General features: G+C 53.5%; 1 protein-coding gene across 1 annotated transcript in view; it reads left to right on the top strand.

The window, feature by feature from the left end:
* Window positions 1–21,665, top strand: part of LOC119974248 (IgGFc-binding protein-like) — a 92,657-nt gene that overhangs the window by 53,292 nt on the left and 17,700 nt on the right. Inside the window, exons 11-13 of the mRNA XM_038813016.1 lie at window positions 3,451–3,589; window positions 12,110–12,438; window positions 15,204–15,790. Coding sequence (XP_038668944.1) covers window positions 3,451–3,589; window positions 12,110–12,438; window positions 15,204–15,790 — 1,055 coding nt within the window. The remainder of the gene's footprint in view (window positions 1–3,450; window positions 3,590–12,109; window positions 12,439–15,203; window positions 15,791–21,665) is intronic.

Below are 21,665 nucleotides of genomic sequence, written 5' to 3'. Positions count from 1 at the left end.
TGTGGATACCCGGCTCCCTCCCTGTGGATACCCGGCTCCCTCCCTGTGGATACCCTGCTCATGTGGATACCCGGCTCCCTCCCTGTGGATACCCTGCTCATGTGGATACCCGGCTCCCTCCCTGTGGATACCCGGCTCCCTCCCTGTGGATACCCGGCTCCCTCCCTGTGGATACCCGGCTCTCTCCCTGTGGATACCCGGCTCTCTCCCTGTGGATACCCAGCTCCCTCCCTGTGGATACCCGGCTCTCTCCCTGTGGATACCCGGCCCCTCTCCCTCTGGATACCCGGCTCTCTCCCTGTGGATACCCGGCTCCCTCCCTGTGGATACCCGGCTCCCTCCCTGTGGATACCCGGCTCTCTCCCTGTGGATTCCCGGCTCTCTCCCTGTGGATACCCGGCTCCTTGTGGATTCCCGGCTCCCTCCCTGTGGATACCCGGCTCCCTCCCTGTGGATACCCGGCTCTCTCCCTGTGGATTCCCGGCTCTCTCCCTGTGGATACCCGGCTCTCTCCCTGTGGATACCCAGCTCTCTCCCTGTGGATACACAGCTCCCTCCCTGTGGATACCCGGCTCCCTCCCTGTGGATAGCCGGCTCCCTCCCTGTGGATACCCGGCTCTCTCCCTGTGGATTCCCGGCTCCCTCCCTGTGGATACCCGGCTCTCTCCCTGTGGATTCCCGGCTCTCTCCCTGTGGATACCCGGCTCCTTGTGGATTCCCGGCTCCCTCCCTGTGGATACCCGGCTCCCTCCCTGTGGATACCCGGCTCTCTCCCTGTGGATTCCCGGCTCTCTCCCTGTGGATACCCGGCTCTCTCCCTGTGGATACCCGGCTCTCTCCCTGTGGATTCCCGGCTCCCTCCCTGTGGATACCCGGCTCTCTCCCTGTGGATTCCCGGCTCCCTCCCTGTGGATACCCGGCTCTCTCCCTGTGGATTCCCGGCTCTCTCCCTGTGGATACCCGGCTCCTTGTGGATTCCCGGCTCCCTCCCTGTGGATACCCGGCTCCCTCCCTGTGGATACCCGGCTCTCTCCCTGTGGATTCCCGGCTCCCTCCCTGTGGATACCCGGCTCCCTGTGGATACCCGGCTCCCTGTGGATACCCGGATCCCTGTGGATACCCGGCTCCCTGTGGATTCCCGCCTCCCACCCTGTGGATTCCCGTCTCTCTCCCTGTGGATACTCGGCTCTCTCCCTGTGGATACCCGGCTCCCTCTCCCTGTGGATACCCGGCTCTCTCCCTGTGGATACCCGGCTCCCACCCTGTGGATACCCGGCTCTCTCCCTGTGGATTCCCGGCTCCCACCCTGTGGATACCCAGCTCCCTCCCTATGGATTCCCGTCTCTCTCCCTGTGGATACCCGGCTCCCTCCCTATGAATTCCCGTCTCTCTCCCTGTGGATTCCCGTCTCTCTCCCTGTGGATATCCGGCTCCCTCCCTGTGGATACCCGGCTCTCCCTGTGGATACCCGGCTCTCTCCCTGTGGATTCCCGGCTCCCTCCCTGTGGATTCCCGGCTCTCTCCCTGTGGATACCCGGCTCTCTCCCTGTGGATACCCGGCTCCCTCCCTATGAATTCCCGTCTCTCTCCCTGTGGATACCCGGCTCCCTCCCTGTGGATTCCCGGCTCCCTCCCTGTGGATACCCGGCTCCCTGTGGATACCCGGCTCTCTCCCTGTGGATACCCGGCTCCCTCCCTGTGGATACCCGGCTCCCTCCCTGTGGATGCCCGTCTCCCTCCCTGTGGATACCCGGCTCTCTCCCTGTGGATACCCGTATCCCTCCCTGTGGATACCCGGCTCCCTCCCTGTGGATTCCCGGCTCCCTCCCTGTGGATACCCGGCTCCCTGTGGATACCCGGCTCCCTCCCTGTGGATACCCGACCTCTCTCCCTGTGGATACCCGGCTCTCTCCCTGTGGATACCCGGCTCCCTCCCTGTGGATACCCTTCCCCCCTCCCTGTGGGTACTCGGCTCTCTCCCTGTGGATACCCGGCTCTCTCCCTGTGGATACCCGGCTCTCTCCCTGTGGATACCCGGCTCCCTCCCTGTGGATACCCGGCTCTCTCCCTGTGGATACCCGGCTCCCTCCCTGTGGATACCCGTATCCCTCCCTGTGGATACCCGGCTCCCTCCCTGTGGATACCCGGCTCCCTCCCTGTGGATACCCGGCTCTCTCCCTGTGGATACCCGTATCCCTCCCTGTGGATACCCGTATCCCTCCCTGTGGATACCCGGCTCCCTCCCTGTGGATACCCGGCTCCCTCCCTGTGGATACCCGGCTCTCTCCCTGTGGATACCCTTCCCCCCTCCCTGTGGATACTTGGCTCTCTCCCTGTGGATACCCTTCCCCCCTCCCTGTGTATACCCGGCTCCCTGTGGATACCCAGCCCCCCCCCCTGTGGATACCCGGCTCCCTCCCTGTGGATACCCGGCTCTCTCCCTGTGGATTCCCGGCTCTCTCCCTGTGGATACCCGGCTCCTTGTGGATTCCCGGCTCCCTCTCCCTGTGGATACCCGGCTCTCTCCCTGTGGATACCCGGCTCTCTCCCTGTGGATACCCGACTCTCTCCCTGTGGATACCCGGCTCTCTCCCTGTGGATACCCGGCTCCCTCCCTGTGGATACCCGGCTCTCTCCCTGTGGATACCCGACCTCCCTCCCTGTGGATACCCGGCTCCCTCCCTGTGGATACCCGGCTCTCTCCCTGTGGATACCCGGATCCCTGTGGATACCCGGCTCTCTGTGGATTCCCGCCTCCCTCCCTGTGGATACCCGGCTCTCTCCCTGTGGATACCCGCCTCCCTCCCTGTGGATTCCCGTCTCTCTCCCTGTGGATACCCGGCCCCCTCCCTGTGGACACCCGGCACCCTCCCTGTGGATACCCGGCTCCCTCCCTGTGGATACCCGGCTCCCTGTGGATACCCGGCTCCCTCCCTGTGGATACCCGGCTCCCTGTGGATACCCAGCCCTCTCCCTGTGGATGTCCGGCTCCCTCCCTGTGGATACTCGGCTCCCTCCCTGTGGATACTCGGCTCTCTGTGGATACCCGGCTCCCTGTGGATACCCGGCTCTCTCCCTGTGGATACCCGGCTCTCTCCCTGTGGATACCCGGCTCTCTCCCTGTGGATACCCGGCTCTCTCCCTGTGGATACTCGGCTCTCTCCCTGTGGATACTCGGCTCCCTCCCTGTGGATACCCGGCTCTCTCCCTGTGGATACCCGGCTCTCTCCCTGTGGATACTCGGCTCCCTCCCTGTGGATACCCGGCTCTCTCCCTGTGGATACCCGGCTCTCTCCCTGTGGATGCCCGGCTCCCTCCCTGTGGATACTCGGCTCTCTCCCTGTGGATACCCGGCTCCCTCCCTGTGGATACCCGGCTCTCTCCCTGTGGATTCCCGGCTCAGCTTACTGCCTTCTGATCCTGACACTAATCTGTTTATCTCTTTCACAGCCTGGTGAAGTGGTGATTCAGAAAGACTGCAAGGAGAAATGTACCTGTTCCCTGGTTGGTCTGTATTGCGAGGAGATGGCCTGTACGAGTGAAGAGAAGTGCCAGGTTAAACATGGAGTCCTGGGATGTCATAACAAGGGTAAAAATACTCAGAAAGACGCGGCATGTGTCTGTTCCCATAATGCAAGGAGCACAGGGAGCGAGGTATCAGGAGCAGTTCTTCAGGGTGGGAGTGGCCTGGGCCCATACCTACCTCACTGCTATCCCATTTCCTGTCCCAACCCAGTTTTTGTTATGTGAGCCCGCTCGATCGAGAAATGGCCCTGCTCAAAGGCAGAATGGCGAGGAAGCACCGCTCTGTCAGAGGGTCAGTACTGAGGGAGTGCTGTACTGTCAGAGGGTCAGTACTGAGGGAGTGCTGCACTGTCAGAGGGTCAGTACTGAGGGAGTGTGGCACTGTCAGAGGGTCAGTACTGAGGGAGTGCTGCACTGTCAGGGTGAATACTGAGGGAGTGCTGCACTGTCAGAGGATCAGTACTGAGGGAGTGCTGCACTGTCAGAGGGTCAGTACTGAGGGAACGCTGCACTGTCAGAGGGTCAGTACTGAGGGAGCTGCACTGTCAGAGGATCAGTACTGAGGGAGTGCTGCACTGTCAGAGGGTCAGTACTGAGGGAGAGCTGCACTGTTAGAGGGTCAGTACTGAGGGAGTGCTACACTGTTAGAAGGTCAGTACTGAGGGAGTGCTGCACTGTTAGAGGGTCAGTACTGAGGGAGAGCTGCACTGTTAGAGGGTCAGTACTGAGGGAATGCTGCACTGTCAGAGGGTCAGTGCTGAGGGAGAGCTGCACTGTCAGAGGGTCAGTACTGAGAGAGCTGCACTGTCAGAGGGTCAGTGCTGAGGGAGAGCTGCACTCTCAGAGGGTCAGTACTGAGGGAGCTTCACTGTTAGAGGGTCAGTACTGAGGGAGTGCTGCACTATCAGAGGGTCAGTACTGAGGGAGCGCTGTACTGTTGGAGGGTCAGTACTGAGGGAGTGCTGCACTGTTGGAGGGTCAGTACTGACGGAGAGCTGCACTGTCAGAGGGTCAGTACTGAGGGAGTGCTGCACTGTCAGAGGGTCAGTACTGAGGGAGCGCTGCACTGTTGGAGGGTCAGCAGTGAGGGACTGCTGCACTGTCAGAGGGTCAGTACTGAGGAAGTGCTGCACTGTCATAGAATATACTATGCAGAAGGAGGCGATTCGGCCCATCGAGTCTGCACCAACCCACTTAAGCCCTCAATTCCACCCTATTTCCGTAACCCAATAACCCCTCCTTCCCTTTTGGACACTAAGGGCAATTTATCATGGCCATCCAACTAACCTTCATGTCTTTGGACTGTGGGAGGAAACCGGAGCACCCGGAGGAAACCCACGCAGACACAGCTACCCATGCTGACAATGCAGCACCTCCTCAGTTCCGACCCTCCGACAGTACAGCACCTCCTTAGTACTGACCCTCTGACAGTGCAGCACCCTCTCAGTACTGACCCTCTGACAGTGCGGCACTCCCTCAGTACTGACCTTCAGACAGTGCAACATCTCCTCAGTACTGACCCTCCGACAGTGCAGCACCTCCTCAGTACTGACCCTTCAACAGTGCATCTCTCTCTTGGTACTGACCCTCTGCCAGTGCAGCGCTCCCTCAGTACTGACCCTCTGACAGTGCAGTGCTCCCTCAGTACTGACCCTCCGACAGTGCAGCACTTCCTCAGTACTGACCCTCCGACAGTGCAGTACCTCCTCAGTACTGACCCTATGGGCAGCATGGTAGCACAAGTGGATAGCACTGTGGCTTCATAGTGCCAGGGTCCCAGGTTTGATTCCCCACTGGGTCACCGTGTGGAGCCTGCACGTTCTCCCAGTGTCTGCGTAGGTTTCCTCTGGGTGCTCCAGTTTGCTCCCACAGTCCAAAGATGTGCAGGTTAGGTGGATTGGCCATGATAAATTGCCCTCAGTGACCAAAAATGTTAGGAGAGGTTATTGGGTTCCGGGGATAGGATGGAAGTGAGGGCTTAAGTGGGTCGGTGCAGACTCGATGGGCCGAATGGCCTCCTTCTGCACTGGATGTTTTATGTTCCATGACAGTCCCGCCATACCTGGGATCATTTAGGAAAACCTTTGCTGCACTTCCTCGAGTGCAAGAACATCCTTTCTCAGAGAAGTAGACCAAAACCGCACACAATACTCCAAGTGTGGCCTCACTAAGACCCTGTATAATTGCAGCAACACATCCCTGCTTCTACACTTGAAACCTCTCGCAATGAAGGCCAACATACCATTTGCCTTCTTTACCGCCTGCTGCACCTGCATGCTTACCTTCAGCGAATGGTGCACAAGGACACCCAGGTCCCACTGCACACTCCCCTCCCCCAATTTACAACCATTCAGGTAGTAATCTGCCTTCCTGTTTTTGCTTCCAAAGTGAATAACCTCACACTTATCCAAATTATACTGCATCTGCCATTGATTTGCCCACTCGCCCAACCTGTCCAGATCTTGCTGTAGGATCTCTGCATTCTCATCACAATTCACCCTCCCACCTAATTTGGTATCATCTGCAAACTTTGAGATGTTACATTTTGTTCCCTCATCCAAATCATTAATATATATTGTGAATAGCTGGGGTCCCAGCACCGACCCCAGTGGTACCCCACTGGTTACTGCCTGCCAATTTGAAAATGACCCATTAATCCCTACACTTTGTTTCCTCTCTGCCAACACGTTTTCCATCCATCTCAATACATTTTGCCCAATCCCATGCACTTTAATTTTCACAATAATCTCTTATGCGGGACTTTGTCAAACACCTTCTGAAAGTCCAAATATACCACATCGACTGGCTCCCCCTTGTCGACTGTACTGGTTACCTCTTCAAAGAATTCCAACAGATTTGTCAAGCATGATTTTCCCTTCATAAATCCATGCTGACTCTGACTGATCCTGCCACTGCTTTCCAAATGTTCCGCTATAAAGCCCTTGATAATGGATTCAAGCATTTTCCCCCACTACCGATGTTAGGCTTACTGGTCTATAATTCCCTGCTTTCTCTCTACCTCCCTTTTTGAATATCGGAGTGACGTGAGCTGCCCTCCAATCTTCAGAAACAGTTCTAGAGTGTATAGAATCCCGGAAGCTGACACCAATGCATCCACTATTTCCAGAGCCACCTCCTTAAGCACTCTGGGATGCAGATTCTCAGGCCCTGGGAATTTACCCGCCTTCAATCCCATCAGTTTTCCCAGCACCATTTCTCTACTAGTGTTGATCTCCCTCAGTTCTTCCCTCTCACTAAACCTTTCATTCTCCAACATTTCTGGTATCTGATTTGTGTCCTCTTTTGTGAAGACAGAACCAAAGTATGTATTCAATTGCTCAGCCATTTCTTTGTCCCTTATTATGCATTCCCCTGTTTCTGTCTCTCTTTACCAATCACCTTTCTCTTCACATATCTCTAGAAACTCTTAGTGTCGGTCTTTATGTTCCCTGCAAGCTTCCTTTCGTATTGTACTTACCCCTTCTTAATCAATCCCTTTGTCCTTCTTTGCTGAATTCTAAAATGCTCTCAATCCTCAGACGTATGCCAATTTCTTGGCCAATAAGTATGCTTCTTCCTTGTATCCTTGTATTTCTTGGATCGGATACTATTTCTAATTTCCTTTGTAAGCCATGGATTGGCCTTCTTACCCCCTTTGTTTTTGTGCCAGACAGAAATGAATAGTTGCAGTAGTTCCTCCATGCGTTCCTTGAATGTTTGCCATTGTCTATCCACTGTCATCCCTTTAAGTAACTCTCCTCAATCTATCAAGGCCAACTCACGCCTCATATCCTCATAGTTCCCTTTCTTAAGATTCAGCACTCTGGTCTCCGATTTGGAGTATTGTGAGCAGTTTTGGGCCCCGTATCTAAGGAAGGATGTGCTGGCCTTGGAAAAGGTCCAGAGGAAGTTCACAAGAATGATCCCTGGAATGAAGAGCTTGTCGTATGAGGAACGGTTGAGAACTCTGGGTCTGTACTCGTTGGAGTTTAGAAGGATGAGGGGGATCTTATTGAAACTTACAGGATGCTGCGAGGCCTGGATAGAGTGGATGTGTAGGAAAAACTAGAACCAAAGGTCACAATCTCAGAGTAAAGGAGCAATCCTTTAAAACAGAGATGAGGAGGAATTTCTTCAGCCAGTGGGTGTTGAATCTGTGGAACTCTATCGCAGAAGGCTGTGAAAGCCAAATCACTGAGTGTCTTTAAGACAGATAGGTTTTTGATTAATAAGGGGATCGGGGTTATGGGGACAAGGCGGGAGAATGGTGATGAGAACAATATCAGCCATGATTGAATGGCGGAGCAGACTAGATGGGCCGAGTGGCCTGATTCTGCTCCTTATGTCTTATGGTCTTATGGCCCTAATCTCCCCCCCCCCCCCCCCCCACTCCTTCAGACCCCCATCCCCGATGTTCGACCCTCCCCCACCATCTCTCACCTTCAACCTCGGGGACTAGCCCCTCACCTCCTTCCACCTAGTCCAGGGCCTAATCCCTGGCAGTGTCAACCTGGCACCCTGGCAGTGCCCCTTCCAGCCTGGCAGTGCCACTGGGCACCCTGTGCCTGGGTGGCACTGTCAGGGTACCATATTGACAATGCCAGGGTGCCCGGGCATCAGTGGGAGTGCTGGAGTACCACCCTGCCCTGTTCCCAAATACCTGGGGATCTCCAATGACGTGCGAGACCCCCCCCCCCCCCCCCCCCCCAGGTGCTATTACGACTGTTCCACATTTGTGGAAACCTCTATTAACGGCTTCCTAGCAAGGTCACCCTTATGTGTCCGTTAGGTTACGGGCGCCGGGGTAATTCTGGGAAAGCTTTTAAATGAGCCTAATGCCTAATTTTAATATGGTGATCTGGATCACACCGAGTGAGGGCAAAATGTGGTACGAGACTCCGTTACATCTTCTGGGGCGTTCCGAGACTGGTGTGAGTCCTCTTGCAAGATTCAGCTACCTCTTCCTGACAGCAAAGTGGCTGTTAAATCGCTCCCTCTGCCTCTCTCTGGGCAGGATTCTCTGCTTGGTACACTATCCTCTCCTGCAGAGCTGAATTGCTGCACATATGTGTTCACACTGGGATGGCAAAACAGGAAGCAATTCCCAATCTTTAGCCGTGCAAGATTTTGTCCCGCACAGCGGAATTCAGCCCCTAAAAGATTTTCTGGGTCACCCCTGACCCCCATCCCCCGACCCCGCCCCCACCATTTCTCCTACCACCAAAGACCCCCTAATCAGAGATGCCCACCAGATACCCAATAATTCAAGAGACCCCCACCAGAAAGCCTCGAGAAGAGAGACCCCTATCTGGAAGCCCCCCAGGAGATTGACCCCTTTCTGGAAGTCCCCCCCCCCCCCCCCACCCATCCCAGAAGAAAGGACCCTAACTGGAAACTCAAGAGCAGTCCGAACTAGGCAGTGCAAAAAGTGATGTGTTCCCGCCGGCCGCACACTCCCAGGTTTCAATTGAAAATCGCATTGACAAACAGGAAGGGAGAATCTCGCCACCAGATAACGCCGTGCTGCCGAAAAACACACAGCAGGATGGTGGGAGAAATCTGCCCCACTGCCTTAAAGCTCACCTGAGCAATACAGCACCTGTCTCAGGCATAGCAAGCAGCGTCTGTCACTTCCTGTCTGTCTATGTGCGTCTCTCTACCTGTCTCTCTCACTGCCTGTCTGTCTCGTCTGCCTCTCTGCCTGTCTGTCTCCCTGTCTGTCTCTCTGCCTGCCTCTCTCGCTGCCTGTCTGTCTCTCTGCCTGTCTGTCTCCCTGTCTGTCTGTCTCTCTCGCTGCCTGTCTGTCTCTGTCTGTCTCTCTGCCTGTCTCTCTGCCTGTCTGTCTCCCTGTCTGTCTCCGTGTCTGTCTCTCTCCCTGTCTGTCTCTCTCCCTGTCTGTCTCTCTGCCTGTCTGTCTCTCTGCCTGTCTCTCTCGCTGCCTGTCTCTCTCGCTGCCTGTCTGTCCCTCTGCCTGTCTGTCCCTCTGCCTGTCTGTCTCTCTGCCTGTCTGTCTCTCTGCCTGTCTGTCTCCCTGTCTGTCTCTCTGCCTGTCTCTCTCGCTGCTTGTCTGTCTCGCTGCCTGTCTGTCTCTCTGCCTGTCTGTCTCTCTGCCTGTCTGTCTGTCTCTCTGCCTGTCTGTCTCTCTCGCTGCCTGTCTGTCTCTCTGCCTGTCTGTCTGTCTCCCTGCCTGTCTCTCTCGCTGCCTGTCTGCCTCTCTGCCTGTCTGTCTCCCTGTCTCTCTCGCTGCCTGTCTGTCTCTCTGCCTGTCTGTCTCCCTGTCTGTCTCTCTGTCTGTCTCCCTCGCTGCCTGTCTGTCTCTGTCTGTCTCTCTGCCTGTCTGTCTCTCTGCCTGTCTGTCTCTCTACCTGTCTCTCTGCCTGTCTATCTCTCTCTCTCTGTCTGTCTCTCTCTCTCTGTCTGTCTCTCTCCCTGTCTGTCTCCCTGTCTGTCTCTCTGCCTGTCTCTCTCGCTGCCTGTCTGTCTCGCTGCCTGTCTGTCTCGCTGCCTGTCTGTCCCGCTGTCTGTCTGTCTCGCTGCCTATCTGTCTCGCTGCCTGTCTGTCTCGCTGCCTGTCTGTCTCGCTGCCTGTCTGTCTCGCTGCCTGTCTGTCTCCCTGTCTGTCTCTCTGCCTGTCTGTCTCTCTACCTGTCTCTCTGCCTGTCTGTCTCTCTCTCTCTGTCTGTCTCTCTCTCTCTGTCTGTCTCTCTCCCTGTCTGTCTCCCTGTCTGTCTCTCTGCCTGTCTCTCTCGCTGCCTGTCTGTCTCGCTGCCTGTCTGTCTCGCTGCCTGTCTGTCTCGCTGTCTGTCTGTCTCGCTGCCTGTCTGTCTCGCTGCCTGTCTGTCTCGCTGCCTGTTTGTCTCGCTGCCTGTCTGTCTCGCTGCCTGTCTGTCTCGCTGCCTGTCTGTCTCGCTGCCTGTCTGTCTCTCTGTCTGTCTCTCTGCCTGTCTCGCTGCCTGTCTGTCTCGCTGTCTGTCTGTCTCGCTGCCTGTCTGTCTCGCTGCCTGTCTGTCTCGCTGCCTGTCTGTCTCGCTGCCTGTCTGTCTCGCTGCCTGTCTGTCTCGCTGCCTGTCTGTCTCTCTGTCTGTCTCTCTGCCTGTCTCTCTGCCTGTCTGTCTCTCTGCCTGTCTCTCTCGCTGCCTGTCTGTCTCGCTGCCTGTCTGTCTCGCTGCCTGTCTGTCTCGCTGTCTGTCTGTCTCGCTGCCTGTCTGTCTCTCTGCCTGTCTGTCTCTCTACCTGTCTCTCTGCCTGTCTGTCTCTCTCTCTCTGTCTGTCTCTCTCTCTCTGTCTGTCTCTCTCCCTGTCTGTCTCCCTGTCTGTCTCTCTGCCTGTCTCTCTCGCTGCCTGTCTGTCTCGCTGCCTGTCTGTCTCGCTGCCTGTCTGTCTCGCTGTCTGTCTGTCTCGCTGCCTGTCTGTCTCGCTGCCTGTCTGTCTCGCTGCCTGTCTGTCTCGCTGCCTGTCTGTCTCGCTGCCTGTCTGTCTCCCTGTCTGTCTCTCTGCCTGTCTCTCTCGCTGCCTATCTGTCTCTCTGCCTGTCTGTCTCCCTGTCTGTCTCTCTCGCTGCCTGTCTGTCTCTGCCTGTCTCTCTGCCTGTCTGTCTCTCTCTCTCTCCCTGTCTGTCTCTCTGCCTGTCTCTCTCGTTGCCTGTCTGTCTCGCCTCCTGTCTGTCTCGCTGCCTGTCTGTCTCTCTGCCTGTCTGTCTCTGACTGCCTCTCTGCCTGTCTGTCTCCCTGTCTGTCTCTCTGTCTGTCTCTCTCGCTGCCTGTCTGTCTCTCTGCCTGTCTGTCTCTCTGCCTGTCTGTCTGTCTCCCTGCCTGTCTCTCTGCCTGTCTGTCTCCCTGCCTGTCTGTCTCCCTGCCTGCCTGTCTCCCTGCCTGTCTGTCTCCCTGCCTGTCTGTCTCTCTGTCTGTCTGTCTCTCTGTCTGTCTGTGTCCCTGCCTGTCTGTCTCTCTCTCTGTCTCTCTCTCTGTCTGTGTCCCTGTCTGTCTCTTTGTCTGTCTGTCTCCCTGCCTGTCTGTCTGTCTCCCTGCCTGTCTCTCTGCCTGTCTGTCTCTGTCTGTCTGTCTCTCTGTCTCTATTTGTCTCTCTGTCTCTCTCTGTTTCTCTCTCTCTCTGTCCCTCTCTGGCTCTCTCTCTGTCTCTCTATCTCTGCCTGTCACTCTGCCTGTCTCTCTGTCTTTCTCTCTGTCGTTCTTGCTGCCTGTCTGTCTCTCTGTCTCTATTTCTCTCTCTGTCTCTCTCTCTGTCTCTATTTCTCTCTCTGTCTCTCTCTCTCTATCTGTCTCTCTATCGTCACTATCTCTCTTTTTCTCCCTTTCTCTCTTCTCCTTAAAGACGCTCCTTGGAAACCAACCTTTTTGATTGAGCTTTTGCATCGCCCAGTCCCAAGTATCTCCACATATGGCTTGAGTTCAGTCTGACCTCCCCTCCTGTGAAGAATGTTAGCATCGCAGTTAAAGGTGCTGCCAGCCATTTTGCCCGACGAGTACACAAGCTGTCAGACGGGACGAGGTAGTGGCGGAGAGGCTGGGCACTGCCTTCTGTCTGAATTAACTAATTGCCTCTGTGTGCCTGATGCTGCCCTCAGATCCGTGCAAAGATGCCAAGTGCCGGGTGAAGGAGACGTGCAAGATTGAGAATGGAGAAGCCAAGTGCGTGCCGCAGTACAACGGCAAATGCTGGGCGTGGGGTGACCCCCACTACCACACCTTCGACTTGCTCAACTTCAACTTCCAGGGGACCTGCACCTACATCATCTCTGAGACCTGTGGTTCCGACCACTCCCTGACCCCCTTCAGGATCGAGGCCAAGAACGACATCCGCGGCAACACCGCGGTCTCCTACGTGAAAATCGTTCACATCAACGTTTATGGCTACAAGATATCTATCTACAAATCCGAGATCGGAAAAGTCAGGGTGAGAATAACAGAATGCTTATCGTCACAGACTTTCAGGCAGATGCCTCCCCTGTTCCCCCATCCCCAATCAAACCCTACAACTCTTGTTCCTTTACAGGACGTGGGTGTTGCTCAGCATTTGCCAATCAATAATTGCCCCTGGAGAAGGCGGTGGTGAGCCACCTTCTTGAACAGCTGCAGTGCCGTGTGGTGTAGGTTCACCATTGGGTTGTGAGGGAGGGAGTTTCAGGATTTTGAGCTAGCGACATTGAAGATGCGTCCAATATATTTCCAGGTCAAGGTGGTGAGTGACTTGGAGGAGAACCTCCAGGTGGTACCTTCCTGGGAGTGTTTGATGGGGACAGTGTAGAGTGAGCTTTACTCTGCATCTAACCCCGTGCTGTACCTGTCCTGGGAGTGTTTGATGGGGACAGTGCAGAGGGAGCTTTACTCTGTATCTAACCCCGTGCTGTACCTGTCCTGGGAGTGTTTGATGGGGACAGTGGAGAGGGAGCTTTACTCTGTATCTAACGCCGTGCTGTACCTGTCCTGAGAGTGTTTGATGGGGACAGTGTAGAGGAAGCTTTACTCTGCATCTAACACCGTGCTGTACCTGTCCTGGGAGTGTTTGATGGGGACAGTGTAGAGGAAGCTTTACTCTGCATCTAACCCAATGCTGTACCTGTCCTGGGAGTGTTTGATGGGGACAGTGTAGAGGAAGCTTTACTCTGCATCTAACACCGTGCTGTACCTGTCCTGGGAGTGTTTGATGGGGACAGTGCAGAGGGAGCTTTACTCTGCATCTAACCCCGTGCTGTACCTGTCCTGGGAGTGTTTGATGGGGACAGTGTAGAGGAAGCTTTACTCTGCATCTAACACCGTGCTGTACCTGTCCTGGGAGTGTTTGATGGGGATAATGTAGAGGAAGCTTTACTCTGCATCTAACCCAATGCTGTACCTGTCCTGAGAGTGTTTGATGGGGACAGTGTAGAGGAAGCTTTACTCTGTATCTAACACCGTGCTGTACCTGTCCTGGGAGTGTTTGGTGGGGATAGTGTAGAGCAGTGTTCTTCAAACTTTTTTTCCGGGGACCCATTTCTACCAACCGGCCGACCTTCGCGACGCACACCGGCCAACCTTCGGGACCCACACCGGCCCACCTTAGCGACCCACACGGCCGACCTTAGCGACCCACACCGGCCGACCTTCGCGACCCTCACCGGCCGACCTTCGCGACCCACACGGCCGACCTTCGCGACCCACACCGGCCCACCTTAGCGACCCACACCGGCCGACCTTAGCGACCCACACCGGCCGACCTTCGCGATGCACACCGGCCGACCTTCGCGACCCACACCGGCCGACCTTAGCGACCCACACCGGCCGACCTTCGCGACCCTCACCGGCCGACCTTAGCGACCCACACCGGCCGACCTTCGCGACCCTCACCGGCCGAGCTTAGCGACCCACACCGGCCCACCTTCGCGACGCACACCGGCCGACCTTCGCGACCCTCACCGGCCGACCTTAGCGACCCACACCTGCCGACCTTCGCGACCCACACCGGCCGACCTTCGCAACCCACACCGGCCGACCCTCGCGACCCACACCGGCCGACCTTAGCGACCCACACCGGCCGACCTTCGCGACCCTCACCGGCCGAGCTTAGCGACCCACACCGGCCGACCTGCACGACCAATCATTTTCTCTTACCTTGTTTGCTGCTGACAGAAATGGAGGAAATGGTTTTGGATCCCTTTGGCCCTCGTCCACGCTCCTCCAATGGAACCTGTTGGATGAAGGTGAAGCCTTCCGGTGTCGGAAAGTATGGAGTCTCCATCTGTCCAAAGTTCTGCATTTTTTTCCTGTAAAGATTTATCAAATAAACCCTACCCCAGAACTTGTAAAAAAAAATAAAATGAGTAAAATAAATGAAAAAAAATGAATAAAACTGGCCTGAACTTGGAAATAAAATAAAATGAATAAAATAAATGAAAAAAATGAATAAACCCCTCCCCCCCACCAAATTTGTAAAAAAAAATGAATAAAATAAATGAATAAAAACCACTGCAGAGCTTGTAAAACAAAAAGCTGCAACCGTTAAAAAAAATGCAGTCGCACTGTGCATGCATGCCCGATTGGCGCATGCGTACCAATTATCGTGCGCGCATGCGCAATGCTGCCAAATTTTTTTAACATGTTCCCGGCCGCTTGCAGTCGCCGTTGTTAAAACTCGGCTGGTACGTGGTGATTGCGCGATCAGGAGCACCGCGGACAACGGCTCTGCGACCCTGCCGACACCCACCCACGACCCACCCGCGGGTCGCGCCCCCAACATTGAAGAACACTGGTGTAGAGGGAGCTTTACTCTGTATCTAACCGTGATCTGTAGCTGTCCTGGGAGTGTTTGATCGGGATAGTGCAGCACGAGCTTTACTCTGTATCTAACCCTGTGCTGTACCTGTCCTGGGAGTGTTTGATGAGGACAGTGTAGAGGGAGCTTTACTCTGTATCTAACCCCGTGCTGTACCTGTCCTGGGAGTGTTTGATGGAGACAGTGTAGTTGGAGCTTTACTCTGTATCTAACACCGTGCTGTACCTGTCCTGGGAGTGTTTGATGGAGACAGTGTAGTTGGAGCTTTACTCTGTATCTAACCCCCTGCTGAACCTGTCCAGGGTGTGTATGATGGGGACAGTATTGGGGGAGCTTTAATCTGTATCTCACTGTAATGTATTTACTGTGCTCCTGAAGGACCATTTTGAAAGCTTTTTCCTTCTATCCAGGTTGATGATATCCGAACGAGTCTCCCAGTGACGTTGGTCGATGGGAAGCTGCGTGTTTTTCAGAGTGGAGCGTACGCTGTTCTCGAGACAGATTTTGGTCTGATGGTGTTCTATGACTGGAACTGGTACCTGATCGTTGAGATCCCGAGCAGTTACTTTGGGAACCTCTGTGGTCTGTGTGGAAACTTCAATGGCAAAAAGAGCGATGACAAGTTGTTTCCAAATGGCACCAGTGTTTCGTCGGTGGTGCAGTGGGCCGGCAGCTGGAAGGTCAACGACAGGGACCCCTTCTGCTGGGATTATTGCCGTGGTTACTGCCCCACCTGCTCTGACGAGCATCAGAATCTGTACAAGAGTCAGACGTACTGTGGCAGGCTGGAGGAACTCTTCAAGGACTGCCACGAAAAGGTTGACCACAGACCCTTCTTCGACAGCTGTGTGTATGATGTCTGTTTGAATCAAGGGAGGAAGAGCATGTTGTGTCAGGCCCTGGCAGCGTATGCCACAGAGTGTCAGAAGGAGGGAATCACTGTGAAAAACTGGCGAAAGGCGGCATCCTGCCGTAAGTACCAATTGTGGATCCCAAGGTTTTGTACCTGAACGCGCAGAGCATTCAAAATAAAATGCATGAATTAGTTGTGCAGATAGATGTAAAGGGTTATGATATTGTTGGGATTACAGAGATATGGACCAAGGGTGGGAACTAAACACTGTGGGCTATTCGGTTACAGGAAGGACAGACAGAAAGGAAAAGATGGTGGAGTTGCATTGTTGATTAAGGAAGATATTGATACAATATTGAGGGAAGATATTAGTGCAGATGATGTGGAACCTGTCTGGGCCTATTTAGGAAACATCAAAAGGCAAAAAACATTCGAGGGAGTGGTATGCAGACCACCAAACTGCAGTGGTAATGTTGGAAATAGCATTGGACAGAAAATCAGCGATGCATATGATAAAGAAACATTTGTGATTATGGGTGACTTTAATCTGCATATAGATTGGGTGACTCAAATTAGCCACAGTACGATAGAGGAGGAATTTCTGGAGTGCATGCGGGATGGTTTTCTGAACCAGTATGTTGAGGAACCAACAAGGAAACAGGCCGTTTTGGACTGAGTGTTGTGCAATGAGAAAGGATTAGTTGGCAATCTAGTTGTGAGAGAATCCTTGGGGATGAGTGACCATAATATGGTAGAGTAGTGAGGTAATTGATTCTGAGACCAAGGTCCTGGAACTCAATAAAAGTAACTGTAATGGTTTGAGGAATGAGGTGGCTATGACTGACTGGGAAACATTACTGAAAGGAAGGACAGTGGACAGGCAATGGCAGGCATTCAAGGAACGAATAGGTGAACTCCCAAAGTTACTTATTCCTATTTGGCGCAAGAGTAGAAAGGGAACGGATGACGCAGTGGTTAGCACTGCTGCCCACAGCACTGAGGACCCAGGTTCGATCCCGGCCCGGGTCACTCTCTGTGCGAAGTTGCACATTCTCCCTGTGTCTGCGTGGGTTTCACCCCCATAACCCAAAGATGTGCAGGTTAGGTGAATTGGCCATGCTAAATTGCCCCTTAATTGGAAAAAGAAAAATAATTGGGTATTCTAAATTTATTTTTAAAAAATAAAAAGGGTACTGTGGCCAAACCATGGCTTACAAGGGAAATTAGAGATAGCATTAGATTCAATGCAGAGACATACAAATTAGCTATAAAAAGAAATAGACCTAAGGATTGGGAACAGTTTAAAATTCAGCGAAGGTAGACCAAGGGATTGACTAAGAAGGGGAAAATACAATTTGAAAGTAACCTAGCTTGGAAAATTAAAAATTGTCTATAAAGTTTCTATTAGGTATGTAAAGAGAAAATATTGTGGGCTGCCAACGCAGCGATGGTGCGTAAGTGGGTAATGGACGGGGAAGGGGCAGCATGGAAGAGGATGGAGATGGCGCCCTGTGTGGACACGAGCCTGGAGGCGCTTGTAACGGCGCCGTTGCCGCTCCCTCCAACGAGGTATACCACGAGACCGGTGGTGGCGGCTACCCTCAAAATTTGGGGGCAATGGAGACGGCACAGGGGGGAGGTGGGGGTCTCGATGGGGTCCCCGATACGGGGGAACCACCGGTTTGTTCCAGGGAGAATCGATGGTGGGTTCCTGAGTTGGCACAGGGCAGGTGTTAGGAGGTTGAGGGACCTGTTTGTAGATGGGAAGTTTGCGAGCCTAGGTGAGTTTAGAGGAGAATTTCGGGCTCCCCCCGGGGAACATTTTTAATATATGCAGGTAAGGGCGTTGGCCAGGCAGCAGGTGGCGGGGTTCCCTCTGTTGCCCCCACGTGGGGTCCAGGACAGGGTGCTTTCGGAGGTGTGGGTTGGAGGGGGGAGGATTTCGGACATGTACCAAGTGATGCAGGAGGTAGACAAGGCCTCGGTGGAGGAGCCTAAGGGTGAATGGGAAGAGGAGCTGGGTGAGGAGATTGAGGAGGGGACGTGGGCGGATGCCCTGGAAAGAGTGAACTCCTCCTCTTCATGTGCGAGGCTTAGCCTCATACAGTTCAAGGTGCTACATAGGGCTCATATGACCTGGACGAGGATGAGTAGGTTCTTTGGGGGCGAAGACAGGTGTACTAGGTGTTCGGGGAGCCCAGCGAACCATGCCCATATGTTCTGGGCATGCCCAGCGCTGGGGGAATTTTGGAAGGGGGTAGCAAGCACGGTGTCAAGGGTGGTAGGATCCAGGGTCAAGCCAGGCTGGGGACTCGCAATATTTGGGGTTGCAGTGGAGCCGGGAGTGCAGGAGGCGAAAGAGGCCAATGTCCTGGCCTTTGCGTCCCTAGTAGCCCGGCGGAGGATCTTGCTACAGTGGAAGGATACGAGGCCCCCAAGCCTGGAGGCCTGGATCAACGATATGGCGGGGTTCATCAAATTGGAGAGGGTGAAATTTGCCCTGACGGGATCAGTACAGGAGTTTTTCAGGCGGTGGCAGTCTTTCCTAGATTTCCTGGCAGAACGGTAGGAAAAAAAGGCCGGCAGCAGCAGCAGCAGCCCGGGGGTGGGGGGGTCGTCGTTTCTGTGGGTTGGGTTGAAGGGGCGTGGTTATGTCGGGTGTTAATCTCTTTCTTCTTTTTTGTATTTAACGGGGGGCAGGGGGGAGGGGAGGGTTTGTTCTTTTTTGTTTATCCTAGTTGTTGATTTTTTTTTTTGGTTAATATTTTCTGTTATTGATATTTTGTGAAAATCTGAATAAAAACTTTTTTTTTTTAAAAAGAGAAAAAATTGATAAAAATTAAAGTCGGCCCCTTACAGTCAGAAACGGGGAAGTTCATAACTGGAAACAAAGAAATGGCTGAGGAACTAAATTCATACTTTGCTTCTGTTTTCACAAAGGAAGGCATGAGTAATGCACCAAAAGTTCTGAGAAGCACAAGTTTTAATGAGGAGTTGAAGGAAATTAGTATTAGTAAAGAAATGGTTTTGTGGAGACTAATGGGATTGAAGGCGGACAAATCTCCAGGGCCTGATAGTCTTCATCCCAGAGTATTTACGGAAGTAGCCCTAGAAATAGTAGATCCATTGGTGGTCATTTTCCAAAATTCTTTGGACTTTGGAATGGTTCCTACAGATTGGAGGGTAGGTAATATAACCCCGCTATTCAAAAAGCGAGGAAGAGAGAAAATAGATCAAAGAGCTTAACGTCGGTTGTAGGGAAGTTGCTGGAGTCCATTGTAAGGGATTTCATAGCACAGCCTTTGGAAAGCAGTGCTATAATCAGACAAAGTCAGCATGGATTCACCAAAGGGAAATTATGCTTGACAAATCTACGAGAATTCTTTGAAGATGTAACTAGTAGAGTTGACCAGGGAGAACCGGTGGATGTGGTTTATTTAGACTTTCAGAAGGCTTTCAACAAGGTCTCGCATAGCAAATTAATATGTAAAGTTAAAACTCATGAGATTACGGGTAGTGTCTTGAGATGGATAGAAAGCTGGTTAGCAGACAGGAAGCAAAAAGTTGGAATAAATGGGTCTTTTTTCTGATTGGCAGGCAGTGACTGGTTGGGATCTGTGCTCGGACCCCAACTGTTCACATTATATTCTAATGATTTGGATGAGAGAACTAAATGTATTATCTCCAAATTGCAGATAATACAAAGTTGGGTGGGAGGGTGAGCTGTGAAGATGATGCAGAGATGCTTCAGCGAGATTTGGACAGGCTGAGAGAGCGGACACATGCATGGCAGATGCAGTATAATGTGGATAAATGTGAGGTTATCCGCTTCTGTAGCAAAAAATAGGAAGGCCGATTATTATTTAAATGGTGTAAATTGAGAGAGGTGGATACTCAGAGACTTTGGTGTCCTTGTGCATCAGTCGCTGAAAATAATCACACAGGTACAGCAGGCAGTAAAGGAGGCAAATGGTATGTTGGCCTTCATAGCAAGAGGATTTGAGTAAAGGATAGAGATGTTTTTCTGCAATTGTATAGGACATTGGTGAGGCCACAGCTGGAGTATTGTGTGCAGTTTTGGTGTTGTTAACTGAGGAAGAATGTTCTTACGATGGAGAGAGTGCAGGGAAGGTTTATCAGGCTGATTATATTCATTGGAGTTTAGAAGAGTGAGAGGGGATCTCATAGAAACATACAAATTGCTAACCGGATTAGATAGGGTAGATTCAGAAAGAATGTTCCCGATGGTGGGGGAATCCAATACGACGGGCCATAGCTTGAGGGAAAGAGGTAAATCTTTTAGGACTGAGGTGTGGAGAACTTTCTTCACCCAGAGAGTGGTGAATCTGTGGAATTCAGTACGACAGAAAGTATTGAGGCCAAAACATTGTGCAATTTCAAGAAGGAATTACATATTGTTTTTGGGCTAAAGGGATCAAGGGATATGGGCGGGAAGGCGCGATCAGGTTATTAAACTTGATGAGCCACTTAATGAATGGTGGAGCAGGCTCGAAGGGCCAAATGACCTCCTCCGGCTTCTATTTTCTATGATTTTAACCTGTACCCCAGAGAAAGTCAGTGTGTGTGGAACCCGTACCCCAGTGAGAGTCAGTGTGTGTGGAACCCGTACCCCAGTGAGAGTCAGTGTGTGTGGAACCCGTACCCCAGTGAGAGTCAGTGTGTGTGGAACCTGTATCTCAGTGAGAGTCAGTGTGTGTGGAACCTGTACCCCAGTGAGAGTCAGTGTGTGTGGATCCCATACCCCAGTGAGAGTCAGTGTGTGTGGAACCCGAACCCCAGTGAGAGTCAGTGTGTGTGGAACCCGTACCCCAGTGAGAGTCAGTGTTTGTGGATCCCGTACCCCAGTGAGAGTCAGTGTTTGTGGATCCCGTACCCCAGTGAGAGTCAGTGTGTGTGGAACCTGTACCCCAGTGAGAGTCAGTGTTTGTGGATCCCGTACCCCAGTGAGAGTCTGTGTGTGTGGAACCCGTACCCCAGTGAGAGTCAGTGTGTGTGGAACCCGTACCCCAGTGAGAGTCAGTGTGTGTAGAACCCGTACCCCAGTGTGAGTCAGTGTGTGTGGAACCCGTACCCCAGTGAGAGTCAGTGTGTGTGGAACCCGTACCCCAGTGAGAGTCAGTGTGTGTGGAACCTGTACCCCAGTGAGAGTCAGTGTGTGTGGAACCTGTACCCCCAGTGAGAGTCAGTGTGTGTGTAACCCATACCCCAGTGAGTCAGTGTGTGTGGAACCCGTACCCCAGTGAGAGTCAGTGTGTGTGGACCCCGTACCCCAGTGAGAGTCAGTGTGTGTGGAACCCGTACCCCAGTGAGAGTCAGTGTGTGTGGAATCCATACCCCAGTGAGAGTCAGTGTGTGTGGAACCCGTACCCCAGTGAGAGTCAGTGTGTGTGGAACCCGTACCCCAGTGAGAGTCAGTGTGTGTGGAACCCGTACCCCAGTGAGGGTCAGTGTGTGTGGAACCCGTACCCCAGTGAGAGTCAGTGTGTGTGGAACCTGTACCCCAGTGAGAGTCAGTGTGTGTGGAACCTGTACCCCAGTGAGAGTCAGTGTGTGTGGAACCTGTACCCCAGTGAGAGTCAGTGTGTGTGTAACCCATACCCCAGTGAGTCAGTGTGTGTGGAACCCGTACCCCAGTGAGAGTCAGTGGGCGTAATTCTCCGCAAGGCCGACGCCGTCGTAAAACCCGGAGTGTTTCAGCACAGCGTCGGAGGCCGCTCCTCGCCCCCTATTCTCCCCCCCCCCAGGGGGCTAGGGGTGGCGTTCCGTAAATCTCGGCCGCCGGGCCTTGACGCTGGCGTCAAGGCGGCGCGCCGAGAATGATGCAGCCGGTGGCGCCTAATGACATCAGCTGCGCATGCGCGGTTGCCGTCTTCACCTCCGCTGGCCTGCAAGACGTGGCAGCTTGATCTAGCGGGGCAGCGGACGGGTAAGAGTGCGTCTCTTGGAGACGCCGGCCCGACAATCGGTGGGTACCGATCGCGGGCCAGTCCCTCCCGAG

Source organism: Scyliorhinus canicula, chromosome 12 (assembly GCF_902713615.1).
Source record: "Scyliorhinus canicula chromosome 12, sScyCan1.1, whole genome shotgun sequence".
Lineage (NCBI taxonomy): Eukaryota > Metazoa > Chordata > Chondrichthyes > Carcharhiniformes > Scyliorhinidae > Scyliorhinus > Scyliorhinus canicula.
This window is presented reverse-complemented; position numbering and strand designations above follow the sequence as displayed.